We start from the raw sequence: 22889 nt of genomic DNA on the forward strand, positions 1-22889 counted from the left end.
AAGTACATTTTAATAGTTTGATGAGCTCTTTCAACTATGCCTTGTCCCTGTGGATTGTATGGGATTCCTGTTATATGAGTAATGCCAAATGTTGAGCAAAATTGTTTAAAAGAGGTAGAAGTATAACCAGGGGCATTATCTGTTTTTAACTGTTTTGGAACACCCACAGTGGCAAAATTTTGTAAGCAATGAGCTATAACACCTTTAGTTTTTTCTCCGGCATGAAGGGAGCCCATCAAAAATCCAGAAGAAGTATCAACTGTAACATGCAAATATTTTAATTTTCCAAATTCTGGCAAGTGTGTGACGTCCATCTGCCAAATATGGTTAGGTATCAATCCTCTAGGATTGACTCCAAGATTAACTTGTGGTAAAAAGGTCACACAATTTTGACATTGTTTTATTATTTGTCTAGCTTGTTCCTTAGTTATTTTAAAACGCTTTTGTAAAGTATTAGCATTGACATGGAACTTTTTATGAAAATTTATAGCTTCTTCTAGTGTAGAGAAAATATGTATGTCATGTGTAGTTTTATCTGCTAAATCATTGCCCAAACTAAGGGCTCCAGGCAATCCTGTATGTGCCCTGATATGTCCTATAAAGAATGGATCTTTTCTGTCCCAGATTAGACTTTGTATAGTGGAAAGCAAAGAGAAAACAGTAGAAGAAGGGGAAATCCTACCAGCATCTTCAAGAGATACTATAGCATTAACTACATACTGACTATCAGAAAATAAATTAAATACAGAATCTTTAAACATCACAAAAGCTTGTAAAACTGCATTAAGCTCTACCTTTTGAGCTGATTGTTTGGGTACTAAAAATGTAAAAGTTTGATCAGGGGTAACTACTGCTGCTGTACCATTATTTGACCCATCAGTGAATATATTTGGAGCATTCATGATAGGTGTTTTTCTTGTCATTTTTGGAAAAATTACAGGATGCAATGACCAAAAAGACAATAAAGGATTAGATGGTAAGTGGTTATCAAATGAAACATTAGATTTGCACATGATTATTGCCCAAGTATTTAACTCATTAGCTAACTCATCAATTTGATTCATAGTATATGGAGTAATAATTTTATTGGGAGAAATTCCAAACACTCCCTTTGCTGCTTTTATTCCTTTGAGTATTAATTGTCCTACAGCCTCAGGATACCTAGTAAGAATAGTGTTAGGAGAATAAGATAAATGTATCCATAATAATGGACCTTATTGCCAAAATACTCCTGTAGGAATATTTTTTGTTGGTAGTACAATAAATAATAAAGGCAAACTTATATCAATTCTATCCAAATGCATATTTTCCATATATGTTTCAATGATTTTTAATGCCTTTCTTGCTTCAGGCGTTAACATTCGGGGTGAATTTGGATCTGATGGACCTTTTAGGATATCAAATAAAGGTCTCAACTCTCCTGTTGGTATACCTAAATAAGGCCTTATCCAATTTATGTCTCCTAAAAATTTTTGAAAGTCATTAAGTGATTTGAGTTGATCTACTCGTATTTGAATTTTTGGTGGACAGACCATGGTTGAGGATAATAGAACTCCTAAATAATTAATTGGAAAATTTAATTGTACTTTATCTATTGCTATCTCTAGATTATAATTTTTTAATAAGTTTGTAAGTGTTTCATAACATTCTAGCAATGTGTTTTTATCTTTGTGTGCTAATAATACATCATCCATATAGTGAAATATTTGTAGTTCAGGATTTTGATTTCTAAGTGGCTGGATTACTTTGTTAACATAAATTTGACACATAGTTGGGCTGCTAGCCATCCCTTGAGGGAGTACTTTCCATTCATATCTCTGATCAGGACCTTCATGATTCAGTGCAGGGATAGTAAATGCAAAACGTGGACTATCCTCAGGATGAATTGGAATTGAAAAAAAAACAATCTTTAATATCTATAACTAAAACATACCAGGTTTTTGGCAAAGCAGACAACTGAGGAATCCCTGATTGAGCAGGTCCCATAATAACCATCTCATTATTAATGGCTCTTAAATCTTGCAATAATCTCCATTTACCAGATTTCTTTTTGATGACAAAAATGGGAGTATTATGGGGAGATACAGAAGGTTGTATATGTCCTTCTGCTAATTGTTGTTTGACCAGGTCATGGGCTGCTTGTATCTTTTCTTTAGTCAGGGGCCACTGAGGAACCCATACTGGTCTTTCTGATTTCCAAGTAATTTTTATTGTCTCAGTGGCCCTTTCTGAAAATCCAACCCATGTCTGTCTGTTCCTTGATCTATTTGTATTGGTGCTGCTATACCTTGTTCTTGTTTTTCTAATCTTTTTCCTTTCCTAAAACCTTGTCTAGTCATAATAGTGGGTGCATTTTGGTTGATGTTATTTGTTAATGTCAAACCTAATTGATCTAGGACATCTTGTCCCCATAAATTTATAGGAAGATGATCCAATACATATGGCTGTATAGTTCCTTCACATCCTTCAGGATCCTTCCAATCTAATACCATTGCACTTCTATGGGGATTAGTTGCCACTCCTAGGCCTCGAAGCGTTTGAGTGGCTTGTTGTAATGGCCAATGTTTTGGCCATTCTTGACGAGAGATGATGCTAAGGTCTGCACCTGTATCCAGTAGCCCATTAAATTCATGTCCTTGAATATTTAGTTTTAGCATGGGGCGAGAATCTAAATTTAAAGAAAGCATAGCCCAATCTACACCTGTGGAGCCTAATCCCTTGGAACCTCTTTCTACAGTACGACTGGAAAATTTATCATGTAGGCTGGGTATTATTAGTAACTGTGCTATTATATCTCCTGGTGAAATTACTGATATACCCTTTGGAGAACTGGCTATAATTTTTATTTCACCTTCATAATCGGGATCAATTACCCCAGGACTTATCATAAGTCCTCTTAGAGTAGAAGAGCTGCGTCCCAATAATAAGCCTACTGTTCCTTTGGGAAGAGGTCCTTTCACCCCTGTGGGAATGATTTGAACTCCCATCTCTGGAGTTAGTACTGCTCTGGCGGAGGCGCAGATGTCCAACCCTGCGCTCCCTCTGGTTTGTCTGATGAGGGATCTGATGGACAATGTGTCCTGGGCACTACCCTGATGGGGTTGCTGGGTTCCTCCAGTGCTCCGTATATTTGTGGTTTTGGGCCCCGGAGCATTGGGCCCCCCTGTCCATTTTTTGGCAATGGAGCCCGATGCCTTTCTCCACGATATCGTGGATAAACACCTGGTCCTTGTTCGTTTTTTGATAATGGAGTACCCTCTATGGTGGTTTGAGAACGGCATTCATTAGCCCAATGTCTCCCTCTACGGCATCGTGGGCAAATACCTGGTATTCTACTCCTTTGATACCTAGTTTTGTTAAACCCTCCTCCAATGGGGCAATTCCTTTTAAAATGTCCTGTTTGTTCACAATTGTAGCATGTTCTTGGCCTGGCATCTAAAGCCTGTTTTACTGCAGCTGCCACAATTTGCCCTTGTTCATTTATGTCTCTGGCATCTAAATTTAATTTAAATTAAACCATATAAATCACGTGAGAAAAAATATTTGGATCCATTTTATCATGAGCGCTCATCATATATGATATATGGACATACGTACATTCAAACATATAACACAAAACACAAGTGTGCACACATAATATAATACATACAACACATAACATTATAGTAAAGGCCTTATAACTTTTTACAGGTGAAATCTCCATTGCAATGTTTAAAAACTCTATAGTCAAAAAATAGAACTGATCAGCAAAACATTAACCTAGGTCTGTATGAGCTCAAAAAACAAAATAGAACTTCATGATATGGCAAAGGGCAATAATAAAATAGATATTGAAAAAAGCATCCTGGTTCTGTTGCAGATGTAAGAATAGCCAAACTGGAGTTTTGGATATCAGTTGTTATGGATTTGAGCCAAATCATCTTCTTTTTGGTCTGTAGAAATCGCTTTAGTTAATCTTTCTGGAATCCAAATCGGCTGCTGTTCTCCCTGTGGAAACACATAAACAGACCCCCGACTCCAGACAATCACTGGGTCAGGACCTTGGTTAATTTGTTTTTTAGGGATTGGCTTGCTTCACTTAGCATAATCTGCTCTAGTGCCATCCATTTCCCTGTAAATTCTATGATTTTGTCATTTTTTAATGCAGAGTAATACTCCATTGTGTATAAATGCCACATTTTTTTTAATCCATTCGTCTATTGAAGGGCATCTGGGTTGGTTCCACAGTCTTGCAATTGTGAATTGAGCTGCTATGAACATTGATGTAGCAGTGTCCCTGTAGCATGCTCTTTTTAGGTCTTTAGGGAATAGACCAAGAAGGGGAATAGCTGGGTCAAATGGTGGCTCCATTCCCAGCTTTCCAAGAAATCTCCATACTGCTTTCCAGATTGGCTGCACCAATTTGCAGTCCCACCAGCAATGTACAAGTGTACCCTTTTCCCCACATCCTCGCCAGCACTTGTTGTTGTTTGACTTCATAATGGCTGCCAATCTTACTGGAGTGAGATGGTATCTTAGGGTGGTTTTGATTTGCATTTCTCTGACTGCTAGAGATGGTGAGCATTTTTTCATGTACTTGTTGATTGACTGTATGTCCTCCTCTGAGAAGTGTCTGTTCAGGTCCTTGGCCCATTTGTTGATTGGGTTGTTTGTTCTCTTATTGTCTAATTTTTTGAGTTCTTTGTATACTCTGGATATTAGGGCTCTATCTGAAGTGTGAGGAGTAAAGATTTGTTCCCAGGATGTAGGCTCTCTATTTACCTCTCTTATTGTTTCTTTTGCTGAGAAAAAACTTTTTAGTTTGAGTAAGTCCCATTTGTTGATTCTAGTTATTAACTTTTGTGCTATGGGTGTCCTATTGAGGAATTTGGAGCCCGACCCCACAGTATGTAGATCGTAGCCAACTTTTTCTTCTATCAGACGGCGTGTCTCTGATTTGATATCAAGCTCCTTGATCCATTTTGAATTCACTTTTGTGCATGGCGAGAGAAAGGGATTCAGTTTCATTTTGTTGCATATGGATTTCCAGTTTTCCCAGCACCATTTGTTGAAGATGCTATCCTTCCTCCATTGCATGCTTTTAGCCCCTTTATCAAATATAAGATAGTTGTAGTTTTGTGGATTGGTTTCTGTGTCCTCTATTCTGTACCATTGGTCCACCCGCCTGTTTTGGTACCAGTACCATGCTGTTTTTGTTACTATTGCTCTGTAGTATAGTTTGAAGTCTGGTATCGCTATACCGCCTGATTCACACTTCCTGCTTAGCATTGTTTTTGCTATTCTGGGTCTTTTATTTTTCCATATGAATTTCATGATTGCTTTCTCTATTTCTACAAGAAATGCCGTTGGGATTTTGATTGGCATTGCATTAAACCTATAGAGAACTTTTGGTAATATCGCCATTTTGATGAAGTTAGTTCTGCCTATCCATGAACAGGGTATATTTTTCCATCTTCTAAGATCTTCTTCTATTTCTCTCTTTAGGGTTCTGTAGTTTTCATTGTATAAGTCTTTAAATTTACCATATTTTGGCTTTGTGTTACTGGCTGAGTCTGAGCTCTGAATTTCTAAAGAAAGCCCATGTTGAAGGCTATTTGTAGTGAGGCCAGTTGCTGTCCCCAGGACCACACCAATTATGGGCTCCACTCAGGAGCCTGACCAGGTTTTCATTGTCTACACCTGGGAAAAGGTAAAGCCCAAGCAATACAGCTCCATAAAAATATTTTTACAGCCTGCTAGCTCTCATGAGTACTCCCAAGTGATTTTTAAATGAAGGCTGTAGAAATTTGTAATATTAGTCATGTAGAGTGATAGTGGATTAATGATTACTAGAATAGGAACTAATACATTACCTGCTGACTAATGTTCCCATGGAAAATGTAGCTGCCAGGGTTACACATCATTTGTTAACAGAGACCCAAGTCTTCCCAACCTTTCCTAATAGTCCAGTCTACTTTTAGAGACAGAGTTCTTCAAGTAACAAATGGAATCCACCATTACTGGGCATTTAATTAATCTAGATACAGTGACTTCTTTTGGTTCCCAGAATTAATTTTTAACACCCCCTTTTTTGGTACCAAAGATTGAACTCAGGGGTGCTTAATCACTGAGCCACATCCCCAGCCCTTTTTCATTTTTTATTTTGAGACAGAGTCTCAGTATGTTGCTTTGAGTCTTGCTGAGTTGCTGAGGCTGGTTTTGAACTTGGGATCTTTTTGCCTCACCTCCAGAGACACTGGGATGATAGGCATGCACCATCACATCTGGCAGGAACATTCTTGCTTGGTTGAAAAGATACACAAAACCCTTCTTGTAGAAAATTCAATGGCATTGTGTAGGCAGGTGAACATTTGTCAATATCAACAATATCAAAAACCTAGATGACAATTATAGGTATTATATACACAGCTAGATTTTTAATTTGGTGAAATTTTGTTTAGAGCAACCACCTAGGGTAAGGTTTTCCTCTGATACTGAGAGAGGATCCAGGTACTTGAGATGCCAGAGGGAAATTGGAACAGAGATCAAGGCCAGAAGCAATGGACTTTGGGTTGCAAAGGTTCGTTAAAGGTGTGGCATTGATTTGAAAGATAGGCTTGATATTTTAAAGTTATTATAACCCAACTTTGTGTTTCATTCCATTAAGCATTTGTTGCTTAACCCAACTAAGTGCTGGGGTTTAAAAATTATATAAATGCTAAAGATGGAAGTGATGCAGATGTTACTGGCGTCACTGATTGAATAATTATCGTTGAAAGCATCGTCTCATACCATGTGGCAGGTGCTATGGTGGAGGCAGCCCTGCTGGTAGGCCTGTGGGCACCTCGATACTCATTCTGGTAAAAGGCAGTTGCTATTCCATGGCTCAAATTTTGACCAATGGAAGGCTGAAGACAGGAAGGAGCCAACAGATAGAGCCAACAGGAGGAGCCCCACTCCTCCTTCCTCCTAGGGACCATCTTGGGGTATAGTGGTCTCACACACCCTCTTGAGAGGGGCCGCACAGCACTGAGCAGCTACTTTAGTAGAGAGGTCGTGGCCTCCCTGGTAACACACCATCTTGTATTTGCCTCTTGCCTTTCCTGCCTCATGTTGCTTCTCCCCACCGTCTGCCCAGGCTTTGTACCCCTTGACAATGTGCTAACATCTAGGGGTACCCATCTATCTCCTAGAGGATTGAGGCCGCCAGCTGCTCTTTAAATACTTGGAATATTATTCCTCAGTGCTGAGGTGGTACCCTACCTAAGGGGGAGTGTGTTGAGGGCTGGGGAAGGGAGATGAAATCAGGAATGGCTTCCAGAAGGAGGTGACTCTTCTAGAAGGAAACATATGCTAGCCAGGCAAAGCGGGGCTGATGAAAGGTGAAATAAAGTAAGCCAAAAAACAGGGCCAGTAAATCGTGCTGCGTTCAGAGAGCAAACTTCCATTTGGAAAGCCGGAGGAGATGGGAGTTTTGAGGTCTTCCTAACACTACCACTGGGGTGGATATAAGGCTGCTTCATCTTCTCTCAAATGAACCTTCCAGTGAGAAGGAGGTGAGTAAAGAGAGGGTTTAACAGTATCCTGGAATTGGTTCATATGTGGCCTGAGGACTGACTGGCTCACAGGCATGTGCCCGTAAGTATTGGCCCACTCAGTGGATTTTTTGTTTATTTTTCTTGGTTTTCCATCAGTTTTATATGAAAATCAGAACTCTAGTTTCCCTTGTGCAGTCAGATCTGGATTTTTTATTTCCATCTGGAAACAGAGTGGGGCTGAGCGGCAGCTGCCCAATGCACAAAGCAGAGGGGCTCAAGTGTGTGCAGACCCTGCCACTCCGTCATCTCGCACCTATCACCCTTTGGCTTTACCTTGTCCCTCTGGCATTTCGGTTTGTCATTCTGGGAATTATCCTGAGGTTATCCTGAGCTGTAAGAAAACTGTCTACACATGTTACCACATTTAGTTTACTTGGCCAATAAAGCAATCTACAAATATTTTTGAAGAGCCACCTTATTTTTTCCCCCCCAAACCAACATCAGCAAAGTTTGTCTAGCATCTAGAAATACACTATGCTATGGTTGGGAAGCCCTAGCCTGGCTCCTAATCTTGACTTTGCCACAGCTGTGCAGTGCAGAACACAACTTCTGCAGGTCTCGGTTTCCTCATCTGAAACTGAGAAGGTATCACTCAGGGCTTTATTTGCACACAACGAGAACTGAGAACTGACACCAGTGAGCCTAAGGATTTGTTTTAAAGGTCCTGTCAAACAATATTGGATAATTCATAGACGTTCTGAGAAGGTTGTTGAACTAGGTTGGAAAACAAGATCACCAAAAAAATCATGCAGCAAAATCGAATCAGTGAAAAACCATTGCTCCCCTTGGACGTCTCTCTCTGCAGCCCCAGGAGCTCACTCTTGTGACCTCAAGATTCACACTGTCTGCTTCTTTTGGTCACCAGCTCCTGATTCGGTTTTTTTCTTAGTTTTCCATCAATTTTATATGAAAATCAGAACTCTAGTGGGCAGGGACCAGAGCAGAAACCTAAATTCTGAGACCAAATGTAAAAGTCAGATTTGGTGGTTCTCAGTGACAATGGGGAAATTCCAAGGGGTGGGACAGGGAGGAGTGGGGTGGTCAGAGACGGTTTCTCTTCGGGTGCCAGCCCATTTGATGAGTGAAGCCTAGACAGAAAGGAAAGTAGGAAAGAGGACATTTGCATTTACAGGTTTCTTTTCTTTTCTTTTTAAATTTGGGTTTGTTTTATATAAGTTTAATGTTGATTACATGCTGTGTTTCAGTAAGAACAATACAGATTCTGTGTCTGTGGCTCCAGTCAGATATCCAGTAGTACAAAATAGCTTCAAGTTACACATACTGAACAAAAGAGGTTGAGCAAGCAAAGGAGAGTAGGGGAGGCAGGGGAAAAGAGAAGGAGAAGAATTGAACACGCATGCAGGCTTCTCATACCACCTTCAATGCTTCAGAGGGAGGGTAAAAGTAGGCAAGAATGAGTGGCCCCGGATTGTTGAACTGTTACCAGCACCACGCTTTTCAGCAACATTTCAGCACAATTAGAAACACTTTTTACAGCAAAACCATAGCAAAAATCCTCCCCACAAAGGACCTTTAACCACCTCAAGCTAACATCCAATTAAGTTTAAACATTGGTATAAAATTCAAACGATTAGAAAAAGGAAAAAAATGATACCATATATTCCTCTAAAGTGTGATCAATCTCTCAGGTGCATCACCTAGAAGTCTAATGGCTTTCAAATATAATTTCCATTTCTAATGGTGATATTCTGGCATGAAGACCATACAGTAATGCTGAAAAAGCCTCTATGCAGTCCTGTTAGTGACTTAAAGAACCTAAAAGCTGGGACCAGTAAATCCACAGAAATTCACTCTTGCCTTTAAGAACTTTTGGAAATGGTTAAAAAAAAAAACCCAAAAAACAAACAAACAACAACAACAAACAATGAGAGGGTGGGAAGGGACCAGGGCAGAAACCTAAATTCTGAGACCAAATATAAAAGTCAGATTTGGTGGTTCTCAGTGACAATGGGGAACTTCCAAGGGGTGGGACAGGGAGGAGTGGGGTGGTCAGAGACGGTTTCTTTTGTTGGCTTTTATGTCTCATTGATTTCATCTTCACATCCTGCAGCTCTTCTTTATTCTGCTCTTCACCATTGCCTTTACACCAATCTTAATAAACAGAGTGCAACAATTTAAAGAAGGATCTTAAGTAAGTGGCAGTGAGATTTTGGAAATTGGTCTTGATAATGCAAATCTCTGAGTTTATTTTTGTGCTAAGTAATATTATAGATAAAAATAAACTTACCCTTTTTGTTGCTGGAGGCCAGACTCTCTGGTAAGCACTTTGGACGAGTCTGTTTACTTAAACATGGCATAGCCCTCAGGAAAGAGATAGGAACTGTTATCAATTTACAGATTAGGACCCTGAGGCACAAAGTGGTTAAATGCCCAGGGTTTAGGGTAAATAGCCAAAGGAGGGCTTGATGTCAGGCCACTACCCTGTTCTGAGAGCTACAGGATGAGCCGGGAAGTGGATGACTCTGCAGTGATGGCACCTGCTACCTTCATGACTGATTTGGGATTAGGCATCAGATATGGGGGTGAATGCTTTTGGATACTTATTGTCATGCCAAGCAGTCATGCTGGGTAGTTCAGAGCAGGGTTCTTCCTCGGCACTGTTGGCATTTGGAGCTGTCCCATGTATTGTAGGATGGCATCTCTGGCCTCCACCTACTAGATGCCAGTAGCATCTTCTCTGGTGGTAACAACTGAAAGTGTCTCCAGACATTGCCAAACGTCCCCTGGTCACACACCACTGCCCATGTGTAGAGCAACTGGTATAGAGAATTACAAAGTAGCTCAGTGAAAGGCCCATTAATAATTGCCAATGTGATGAAATGATGTGACTCATCAGCTCTGGCTTGTTTCTGTGGGTATTCTCTCGCAGTATGGAGTCATTGATTGTTAATAGCGGGTGTGCCTTGCTTCTCATATCAGCAATAAATACACAGTACCATCTGGTACCAGCTACAGGATTTGAATTCAATATGCGGTAAATCTTTAACTTTGTGGCTTACTTATAAACTGAACAACCAGCCCCTTATTTTCTAGAATTCAGTGGCCACCCTAGGAACAAGAATATTTGGCATTTTAGCTCAGCAGGAAATTATAATCATTTTGAATTTCTGTAAGTATTTAAGCCAGTCCACATTTCTTTCTTGACTTGGTGTTTGATCATAATGGGAATTTTTCTTGGTTCTATGTAAAACTAGAACAGATTATAAACTAGGTTCTTTCTCTACATTTAAATATGTTTTGAGGACTTTACAGACAAAAATTAATAATTATGACTATGATATATTAATACACCATAAAACATTGAAGAACAAAAATTGGACAAGTTCTCTTTCAGGAGGGGCTTCTGGTCCTTATATCACTGACCTCAGAGTCTAGCAGGAGTATCATTCTAATTTAGTGCACCCTTGTCCTCTGTGACATCTCCCAAATAATTCTGTAGCAGCCAAAATATCCTACACTTACTTAGGATATATCACAATATTCAAACTTCGTAGAAAATTCTTTTCTTCCCATTGTTTCCAGAATCTTCACTGAGAAGATCCATTTCCTCTCCTAGCATCTTATACCGTCTCTGCATTCTACTTTACATTCCATTGAACTATCTCAACCCTACCAGTCTGTAAATCACTGAAAAGTAGGATCATGCTTATTCAACAGTGTGTTCCCAAATACTTAGCATGGTGCCTTGCACATAGCAACCCTTAGTCTATGTTTTCCTTAAATCAGTTCTTCCCAGATTAATTTCAGATTTCTAGTCTCAAGAATTCAGTCATTTACTAACACTATTTTTGCTGCTGGGCCCTGAGGATTAACTTTGGTGGTGGGATCTTAGTATGGAATGTTTCCATTCTCTTCCACTATTTATAGAGTGAGAGATTTTCCTCTGCAATTTTCGTTAGCACACTTAGGAATCAATCGTGATCTCTCATGTATTTGACTGGTGGAGTCCAGGAAGCTATCTTGATTCCTAGGCTGTAGGTAGGCTGGGTCAGGATTATGTCCCTTTCACACACAAAGAAAATCCAGCTGTTTGATTTCCAGGTGCTTGAATTCCACAGAAGTTTTTGGCCTTCAAAAGCTTTGCAGTTTCACATCAGATATGGGCTCTTTGGGTTTTCCTCCTGAGTGGTCTGGAAAATGTGCCTTGACAACCTGCCTCATCCCCGCTCCTGACAAGCCCTGCTGTTAGCTCCTGAGGATCCCAGTGTGGACACTGATGCTGTCTCAGCAGGCAGATAGTGAGGGACTGTTACTGCAGTTCAGTTTCACTCCCTATCTCCTGTGTGTCGAAAATAGGTCTTAGTTCAGATTAAAGCTGGTGGCTGTTTGGGGGGTTGAATATATTCATATGTGAATATTCACACACACACAAAAATCCAGCTGCTTGATTTCCTTAGGTAGGCATAAGCCTTGTGTGCGCGCCGGTGCACGTGCGCCTTGTTAAGCCTCCCACCTCCCAAGTAAAAGACTCTGCATTTGGCCGTTTTCTGTTTAGAGGCAGTCATCTGGGGGCAGTGGCTTCTCCTGGGAAATGTTCCCCCCTGAAGGTTTCATCCTCCCCTGTTTCACATCAAGATCTGCGAGTGGGAGCTACAAGGACTCCAAAAACTCTTTCTTCACATAGCCTGGCTTTCAAAACTTGCTTGCTAGGACTTGAAAATCCAATTTTGTATTCAATCTTGACTTTCTTCTTGCCTTTATTTGTAATAATTCTTATTTTTTTCAAAGGTAAATAGATGTCTTTGGTTTCTTGATTTTTTTCACCTGGCTTTTGCTTCCTGGGCCCTAACTTTTCTAGGTATATGATTCAATTAGCTATATATGGATGAAAGTATGCATGTACGGTATGTACATGAAGGAAGGGAAAATGAATAAAAAATTACTATATAATTTCTTAAAAGATGTAGTCATTAATTAAATCTAAAAGGAACAGAATTCCAGTTTCTGTACATGAAGGAACACATGCTTCCATGGACGTGAGTTGCCCAAGTAGCCAATTGACATTTTCCTGGAATCAGTTATGGTTGTAGCCAAGAAAGTAACCTATCTCTCACTTATATCTTGTTTATAGACGTCACAAAACATTCCTACTATACTTGAACCTAATCCATGATCATAGTTAATACTAGTAGACAAACTTGTATTTCTTGTTAGACACTTGAGAAATTACGTGTTGCTAAAGGTGTTATGTTTGAATGACATAATGTAGAAGGAAATAAAAAGCAATTTCATTTCAGCCAAGTTCTAAGCCACTGTAACAATATACCTAAATAAGCTAAAAGGATCTGAGGTGGACCAATGCCATACGAATTACATAAGCTCAGATAATTTCCACATTGGCCCAATAGTGTGTAATTCTTTGTATCGCGACTGTCTTGATTGTAAACACGAGATGGAGAAATTAATTTTCTTGGTCTATATGCATGTTTAAGAGCTGCCGTTTATTTCTTGTACTAAAGGGCCTAAGTTGGGGAAGTTATTCAGCATCTGCAAGAGAATTATTATATTTTGTCAGAAATTATTCACTTATAGAGATAGAATTAGACACTAGAAATTATCTTTGTTCAAACTCCTAATTTTTCAAATGCATCTCAACATATGTTTATTGAGTCCCTGAGGCTCCAAGATGCCTGATAGAATTACCTGGAGATATTTCATAAATATGCAGACCTGGGTTCCAACACCAGGAACTTTGATAGAGCTGATCTGCTATGAGGCTTGGACATGGTGATTAAATGCTGTTTTTTTTTAACAGTGGCACTGGAAATTTTTATTCTGTTTTATCCCTTGAAGATTACCTATGTATTTAAATTAATTTCATGAAGAAATGAAAAGAAAAAAATGAGAGGAACTCTCCAGGGGACTCTTCACTTTCATGGACTTTTTTTCTGTTCATTTTTTTGCCTCTGTTTTTTCTACTGGTCCAACCTCTTGAAAAATAAAACTGAATTCCAACATGGACCATCCTCATTCAGTCACAATGTGATTTTACTCCTCCTCATGGATACTGTGAAAATATTTTCAATTAAGGATAAAGACAACTTTGTAGCTACACAACTTAAGCAGTGGCCTGGACCTATCAAGAGGCACAAATGATGACCTTGAGATTGTACAAACCTCAGCTGGACCACTGCCCAGAACGCCTAAGTGAAACAATTTCAAAGAAGAAGCAACAGTGTTTGGTCCACTAGCTGCTGAGATAAATGAGAGAAAGAATTTCAAGGACTGTAAAGCCTGAGAAAATGGTTTGGATGAAAGTCAACAGTTAGAAACAGAACAACTTAAAGGTTTTAAATATAGAAATGTTGTGTGAGATCAGCCCCTGGTGGTCACCTTGACTACTACAGTTGCTAGAGTTTGGAGGGGAGGTGGCTTGATAGTGGAGTGTTCATGACACATCAGACTCACGAATGTTCCAAACGTAAGCTGACTCCAGATGGCAGACATACACCATTCTCTCTATGCAGGTCATATGATATTAATCTTTGTCTTCAGTTGCTTTCCTCCTTTGAAGAAAAAAAATACCAGAAACTTCTTAAAAGGAAAATAATCCCACGTTATCTTGCCTTTTCCCTCACTCTATCCTCACCTTGGGATTCTTCAGAACCCCTCCCACAGTGTCAGGATGCAAAGCTTTCCAGGTAGAGAAGCAGGGATGAGCACTGCAGAAATGGGTGTTCTGTTTGCAAAGATCCGAAGGGATTCAACGGGAGGCAAGTGGAAGGATTTGCAAGTGTGAATTTATGAAGTGTGAGAGGCAGGGCAAGATGGACAGGGCTTTTCTGTCTAGCTCACATTTCCTTCATATTCAGCATAGACTAGGGTATAGACATGTTTCTCCACTTCAAAATAAACACATTGCAAGTGTGACAATGTTCACAATGCACCTCCGAAGCAGGAAGGCAGCAGGGAGGAGTGGGGACTATGGCCTGTGGGAAGGTCTGTGTCCTGACTCAGTGAGGCAGGCTCTCCCCAGCTCCATTGACTAGTGTGGGAAAGGAGGGCCAAGAGGGCAGGACTTTCCAGAGTTTCCAGAGAATCCCCATATCTGGATTTTAATGAGAATTCTGCTCTTTATATCTCGTTTGTTCATCCACTCTGTTTACTGAACGCCTATTATGTGCCGACCTAAACTTGCGAACAAAACAAACAAAAACACCTGCTTTATGGGAGCCTTTAATCTAATGGGGGATTAATTAAAATGACTAGATCACTTATTAAATATTTTAGATGGCAATATGTGCCATCTCCATTTTATGGAGAAAAACAATGCAGGGAAAGGGGAGGCAGAAGGTTGTAGATGTACTACAACTTTGCATGAGGTGGACAGGGAAGGTTTAACTAACAAGGTGACATTTGTGAGCTCACATAACACATAACTCGTTCATTCATTACATTCAAATACTGAGCACTTATGATGTGTGATACCTGATTCAAGGTAGTGGAAATAGACCGATGAATGAGACAGACAAATCCTTCCCTCCAGGGAAAGACCAATGACAAACAAGAAACCAAAGAGGATGTCAGATAGTATTCCTTGCAATGACGGGCATAAACCAAAGTAGTGTTGCAGAGGGTGAGTGGCTATCTGGACAAGGTAGTGGGAGAAGAGAAGGCTCAGTGATAAGGAGCCTGTCATTCAAGGGTCTGGGGAAAGGCATCAAGGTGAAGGAGTAGCAAGGGCAAGAACTCTGAGATGGGACCAAGCTAGGCCAAGATGTCAAGCAACCATGGAGATGACCTGGTTCATGGGAACAGAGCAGAGCACTTCTGGTATGGAAACCCATGACCAAGTCAGGCCCAGCAAAATTGTGAAGTAGAAAATGTTTACAGTGACTTTCTCCTTTTTTGTTCTAGAAACCATTTTCTGATCTCATTTAATCCCTTAGTTCTTTATCTTTCAAACTTAACTGTTGAAAAAAGATGTGATAACTCACATAGACCCCAAGATAGGAAGGCTAAAAAGGGATTATTCCTTCTCAGTGTATTTACATTTAAATTACAAGATGAATTTAATTATAAAATTTGATGGATCAGTTGTTTGAGTATTGGAGTATTTTATAGTTGGGGGAGTATATAATTTCCTACCGCTTCCAAAACAAATTACCACAAACGTAGTGACTTAAGTCAATACAAATTTATTACTTTCTAGTTCAGGAGATCAGAAGTACAAACTGGGCTGTGCCAAGAATCCATTTCCTTTTTCTGCTTCTAGAAGAGAAATTCCTTGGCTTGTAGTCTCCCGTCACTCTAACCTCTGCTTCTACCATCCTATCCTGTTCTCTGACTCTGACCCTCCTGCCTCCTCTTATGAGGACCCTGTGGTTAGGTTGAGCCCATTTAGATAATCCCCAGATAATCTTCCCATTTTAAGATCCTCAATTTAATTTTAGTTGCAAAGCCTCTTTTGCCATGAAGGTAACATTCACAGGTTGTAGGGATTAGATATGGAGCCATTATTCTTTCTACCATAGCACATGACATTCTGGGGTCTGTGAGTAAGGTCTTCAGACCCTACTAGTTTCAAGTTGCTTCTGCTCATTATTTCTGTTGAAAAAATGAGAATAAAAATATAAAAAATGAGATATGTAGTCTTACTAAAGGGTATATTACTCAAACCAGTTGGGTAATTTCTCTTAAGCCAATCTGATAAAGCCAGATAAGAAGACATCTCATTGCACTTGTGTATTTGAACACATTGCTGGCCTACACAGCTTCTGGGATGGGGTTTCTAACACTCTGAAGTTTCTGACCTCTCTAGAGTTTGAAAGACAAAGATATAGTGAAGCAGAAATAGCAGAAACCTGAATCAGGGACCTAAAAGGATGAACATTATTATTTACCAAAAAGGTTTAATGATGTAATGACTGAGTATATGAAGCCCAGTGAACAGCTGATTTTGGTTTTCTGATGTTTGGGGAGCAGTCCTGGTTCTGAACTTCCCACCGAAAAGGACACTTAGCCTTGTGGGTTAATTTATGAACTATATAAACTTCTGTATTTCCAAATTCTCAAAGACTGGTCACTTTGTGGGAAAAGGAGGTAGCTCAGTACTTTAATAAAAATGCAGCACTCTGAGTTTTTGTAAACCAAACTCTGTTACCAGTTCCTGCTCTGAAGGAATTGTTATTTGTGTTATTCCTGTTTATATAGCTTTGACCCATTACCATTTCCTCTTTCAAATTTCTGATTTTTTCAGCTACTTAGTTAGAATCTTTTCTATTCCCCAAGGTCACATTTTCAAAGGTCTGTGCCTTCTCGATTTAGCAGGCATTAAGTTTAACTCTACTATCAGCTGGTTATTTTTCTGTTGTAATATGTCCACATTATATTCAATATTTGTTAAGCAAAAAAGATAAGTTTAACAGGCACACTCTTGCTAATTATCTTGCTAATTGCTAAGATAATGGTTTACAGAGATTTAAAAACTAATTTGTCTTAATATTCATTTTAACTTACATTAGATCCAAGACTTTGGAAGGATATGGGCTCTTCCACACTTAGAATTGTATAAAAGTTATTTTCTTGCAGATTTGTGTTGTTGGCTTTACATGAACATTAATAAACTGGACTAGAAGGCAGTATAATGAGAGGTGGACTTGGGAAATCAAAGGATGGCTTTAGATTAAGACAGCTCTGTCACTCCTGCCTGAGTGGTTTTGTGAGCAAGCCATATAGCCCTGCCAAGCCTCACTTTACTCTTGTATTACATTGGGATAGTAATCAGGATAGTAATTTTCACACCGCTGTGAGGAATGAAAATCTCCTGCAAGTTAAGGGCTTAACACTTAGAAGCAAGGCAAACAATAGTCATTGAACTTATGTCTCATGGTTGGCATTCAGTTAACTTTAGCTATGCTGATGCAGGTCTGTAAACATAGGAGTCAAAGTTTCTATGTATAGTTGGCTAAAATGAGACCAATATACCTATGCAAAAGTAGTGTGTAGGGTGTACCATGTTTGTTTTGATTAATCAGATATTATGGAGTCTATGTATCTGATTCTCCAACTGTTTAGGTTTGAGTTAGGCATTTTATATAACAAGTTCTGAGTTTATATATGTTAGTGTATAATAAAACATTTAAAACTATTGTTTAAAACTGAAAATAATTGCAAAAATACAGAACTTGTCTCTAGTTGCTTCAAGTAACCAAAGTCATGAGATCGCTTAGGCAGTGTAACAAATTCTAGAAGAAACTATTCTCAAAGACTGTCTTACTGGAGATAAAGGGAGATGTGCTGGATTTCTGCCTTTAAAAAGAGGCATTGGAGGCATTTTTTTGAGCAGAAGACACCCAGAAGCTGCATGCCAAAGGTTGGCAATGGTCGTTGTCTTATCGATTCTCTTGGGCAGCCAGACTTGTCAGTACCAGTTTAAAATGTCTGCTCCCCGAATCTCTACATTCAAAGAATTTAAATTTTGAAGCTCAACATTATTCTTCCACAAGATACAGCTTTGATGTATCATGGCTTCTCCCTCAGTCAGGGGAAAGTATTGATTTAAATATTCTCTGCTCCTGAGCCTGGACTCTGTTCACCTGGCCCTTCTTGGGATGCAGGCGGTGGAGAGTCCCCATGGTGCTCACTACTCTTCCACTATTTGAAGCCAGCTATGGTCCTTTCCCAGGGTGCTTTTTCTTAGACAACTGACCCCAGTGCCTGTAACCATCTGATTTTTGGGCCACCCCCATTTCGGGGAAAGTGAGTCATCCAACAATGGCAACGCAGGCCCAAGCGACCATCATAATTCATCCAGGGACTGAAAGGCCAACACCAAGCCTGCAGACAGGAGGCGACCTCCCGAGCATCTCCTGCTACCACCTCGTTGCCCCGCCCACCAGAGTTTAGGGGGCGGAACGGGCCAATCTGGAACCCCGCCCCTCCAACTTTGCGTCACGGGCGGAAGTGACGCAATCCCAGAGCCATTTCCGGCGGGCAGAAACTAGGAAGAAACTTGGAGCCGCCAAGGCGCTACAGCAGCCGCCGCTGCTGCTGTGCCCCGTGGCCCGGGCCGCGCTGAGCTGTCGGGAGGCCTGACCATGGGGCAGCGCGGGCCCTCCGCAGTGTGAGGCGCGGAGCCTCCCGCGGGCTCCCCTGACAGGCCGGGGACTGGCAGGCGGGAGGCGTCGTTCGGCCGCGGTCGCGGCTCCGGCTCGGGCATCATGAACATAGACGTGGAGTTCCACATCCGGCACAACTACCCCTGGAGCAAGTTGCCCGCCAACGTGAGACAGGTACGGCGGGGACCTGGGGCCGTCCCCGACCGCCTCGGCTCCGCCCCACTGTCACCTGCTCGTCCCTCCCCCGGGGCCCGCGCTGGCTTCTCTTCGGCTGACTCCTGCCCTTTCCCCTGCCAGATTCTCTGGAAAACCGACTCTCGACTCAGGAGGGGGCCATCGCTAAATGGGACGGAATGGTGTTCAAAGAACTCGCCTTGTGCCTTTGCGCTGATCCACCAGGCGCCAAGGATACCCACATTTAAAACACGGTCCTTGACCTCCAGAACTTGAGGAAGATGCAGAAGGGACAGACAGAAATGAATACGATACAGGGGATAGCAGCTCAAACGTGCCTCCATCGTAGTGTAGATTGGAAGTAAGCAATATAGTCCATGGAGCATTGCGATGATGTGTAGAGGAGGCATTCAAATTGGGCCTCGAGAGGACCAAGAACAGTAAAAGAAGAAAGAATAAAATTTATTCTAGGTAGACGGAACATCATTTTCAAAGGCTTGTATCAGTGAAAAAACAAGTCTTGAGAGTAGGGAGCAACTGAATGTCACCACAATTTGGAGTTGGGTGTATATTAATATATTTGGAGGTGGAGTTTGATAAGAGAGTGGCAGTAGTAGCAGATGAGGCTGAAAAAAAAGTCAGGGACTGGTTTTGAAGGAAATTGCATGCACTGTTTTGTTGCACTTTATAGGTTAGAGGTGATGTATCAATAAGATCGACATGCGATGTTTGAGAGGCAGTGCTCAAATTTTTGAGTGGCAGTTTTACTCAGTTGTTTAACAGGTATTTATTGACCAACTACTAGGTGTCATTCCCTGCTCTTACACAGGTAGTTTGCACCAGTAAACAAGACAAAGACCCTGCTTTAATGGAGCTTGTATTTTAGCAAAGATTAAGTAAATAAATGAGTAAATACATAACACAGAAGTTGGTGTTAAATCTTATGAAGGTTGTGATAATGTGCTACCCACCTATAAGGTACTGTTTTTCTGGTTACTGTTTCTCTGATCTTCAGTTCCTCCCATTATACTTAGTTGACAGTGACATTTTTGTTTTCTGTGGATGCTGGGCAAAAGTATTTTTGGAAAGCTTGGAATGCTGGTGGTGATAGTGAAAAAATTATTGTAGTTTACTTGCCTCCCTTCCTCTTTGGATCTAGGAAATGAGTAATTTCCTAAATCTAGGTCTGGTGATTCATCATTTGACCAATGATGAATCTTTTTACTTTAAGCCACCCAAACCTAAGAAAGTTGGAAAGAGAACTTTCAGGGACTTACAAGGACAGTGGTTGACCTTTGTGGCATTCATTATCTACAAGTAGAAAAACAAAGCTCTAATTCTGAAGGAATACGTTTCTCTTGTTAAATTTGTTTGAGGGCTTTAGTGGACAGTTTTGTTCTTTAGGGTTCTGTGGCATATCTGAGGATGAGTACAAGAACCAATAGTCCTTGTTTTTCTTTTCTTTATTTCCATCTTTTCTCTGTTCCTGTTTTTATCAAAATAAGTATAACATTATTAAAGATACATGATTAGATTATGACTAGCATGAATAATTGATTTTAATTAGTATTGGCAGAAGGTTTTTGAAACCTTACTTATGTTTATTAAAAAACAATCACAGGACAGTGTTAAAATTAGGCCCAAATCTGAAATTACACTGTGGTCTGTCCTTGTCCCTGCACTGCCCCCCCCCCCCCCATGAAATTACTTAAAACATGTAAGCTGTTTTAGCTTAGTATAAGTTTGGCCATTTGTAGATGTTGCAAAATCCATATGTACAGGTTTGCTTCCTTAGACTTTCTCTATTCTTACCGCTGTTTCATAGGTCAAACTCTATCTGTATCAGCTGTATGGTCTCCTGCCCACAGACTTCTCATCCATTCTTCATTCTACACTGGGGGTGGGGCTTCTAAAGTGCAAACCCAGTTCTATCACCAAATATATCCTTTATATTATAGTTTCTTTTTGAATCTCACTCAGATACTCCTCTGGAGTCTGGGTAGTTGCTCCTTGGATATGTTTTCATTGTATTTTATTTCTCATCCATCTAGGTGTTCACACCAATATGGTGTATTTTGTGGTTACATTACTTGTTATGCTTTTTTTTTTTTAAACCATGAGTACCTCTACAGAGTTAACTTTTAGTAAACATTTGTTCAGTTGAATGATGCCATCAGTCTGAGATTTTTTTCCTGGGGAGCTAAAGCTCAGTCATTTTAAAAGCAGGAAATATTCTTTGTAAGGGAAGAATATATTTTGGCATTATACAAATGGAATATTCTGATGATTTCCAGTAAGTTTTGATGAGTTTAATTTGGATATGAGTCACATTTCATAGTTCTGAAAGTTGGGGGGAGGAAATTCATATTTTTAAAAATGTATTTCAAGCCATTTTTTTCATGTGGATGGGGTGAAACTTTTTCTTTTTTAAAATATGGTCACCCTGGAGTTTAAAAAAATGCCTTAAAAAGTTGTGACTAGGACCATTTGTTTCAGGATTTTTCTGTAGTTTATCAATTGCTTGTATTTATTGTTCAAAACAATTCATAGTCCTTTTATTTTTAAGAGAAATCTTATGATGAGGTTCTGTGTAATCCACAAAGGGTCAATTGAAAAAAGAAGTGTGCATTTTTATGGGAGAGAAGTATGCATCGGGATGGTATACATTGAGATTGGGGTTTGTAGGAATAACAGCTTTAGAAGGTCTTCGTGCTTTTAGAATAATCTGTACAATGAATGCTTTATAGCTAGTACCTTATTCCTATGTCCCTCTTGCCTCTGTTATAGCTCCTTTTATATGCAGACTGACTTCATTTGTCAGGCCCTATCAGTATTTCTATAAGACCAGCATTGTTTCAGAGTAAAATGAGTTTTTAAAAAACTATCTGTGGTGGCAACAATGTTTTAAAATGTTAATGGTGGGAGATTTGGGGTAGAAATGGAGGAGAGCCAAAGAATCTCTGTACAAAGATATTTTATTGTACATTTTTTTTTGTCTAGAAAGGAATTAAGTTAACTTTTATTGTGGTTTTTGGGTATTTGTGTACACATCTGTATATTGATTGATTGGGGCCAGTCAATGCTTAATGTCTAGTGCAAAACTTAACATGTTAATAGATTTTATATTTTGTTATGAGACTTATAAATAATGGGTCCATATATTTTGTGTGAGTGGTTTGATTTATGCTTTTAATTGTGGACTTACTAGGAATAGAGTTTGAAAGGGAGAAAATGGTTGTTAAATTAAAAGACTTATTTTGAAACAGAAGAACAAAGATTGGAACTTGTTAAAGTTTTAGCAAAATTCATGCTTGTGTGAGTATGCATGAGTATGTTTTGTGTTTCTTGAGAAAGAGACTTTTATTTGGTGGTAGAGCTACAGGAAACCTTTAAAAGTTCCACAGAAAGCTTAACATTTTGAATCCCCTAAATATCTTCATTACTGACTCTGACTTTGTGCTACATAGAGGATGGTGGAATAGTTTCTCCATAATGAATTCTACTCCTAATCTTACAAATCTTTTAATGTTACAAACAGACGAAAATAGTATAAGCACATATATTCTGGCAGTAGTATGAGTTCTGTTTAACTTGTGGTAATCTAATCTAGATGCAGAAAGAAAGATACTTAATTTTCTCACATTATGTTCAGTTATGGGTCAGTTTATTTAGATGTGAGTTTCATCTCTCTTGTTATGAAGAGTGCCTTAAGCAAAAGATTTATGGAGGTTTGCTTTGCTTTCAGAAACCTATGGTAAGAAATATGATGAACTGAATCCTCTGATCTGTCATTAAAGATGTCTAGTTTCACTTTATAGTGTGTTGGGAAGACATACCTAGTAATTAGAAGGGAGAGAGCCCATGTATATTAAGTTAAGTTTAGGGACACACAGTAAATATAATGTTGACTGTAGTCAAGCAAACTTGTTCTTTCCTTTCATGAAGACTCCCATCTTTGAACTGAAAATACTGAAATGCATAGCTAGAAAGTATTTTACTTATTAAATACAGTTTACCCTCTGTAACTATGGGATATTCATCTGCAGATTAAACCAGC

General features: G+C 39.7%; 1 protein-coding gene across 3 annotated transcripts in view; it reads left to right on the forward strand.

The window, feature by feature from the left end:
• Fam91a1 (family with sequence similarity 91 member A1) overlaps positions 1 to 22889 on the forward strand; it is a 184635-nt gene that overhangs the window by 126846 nt on the left and 34900 nt on the right. Inside the window, exon 1 of one of the 3 annotated variants that reach the window (XM_046464996.2) lies at positions 18523 to 18832. The exons of 1 other annotated variant lie outside the window; for it this stretch is intronic. In XM_046464996.2, coding sequence (XP_046320952.1) covers positions 18761 to 18832 — 72 coding nt within the window. In that variant the 5' untranslated portion in view covers positions 18523 to 18760. One more of the 3 variants, XM_046464998.2, reaches the window with a different exon arrangement.

Source organism: Marmota monax, unplaced genomic scaffold (assembly GCF_021218885.2).
Source record: "Marmota monax isolate L192 unplaced genomic scaffold, Marmota_monax_Labrador192_F-V1.1 WCK01_AAM20220418_F8-fsc00003, whole genome shotgun sequence".
In the NCBI taxonomy this organism is placed as follows: Eukaryota; Metazoa; Chordata; class Mammalia; order Rodentia; family Sciuridae; genus Marmota; species Marmota monax.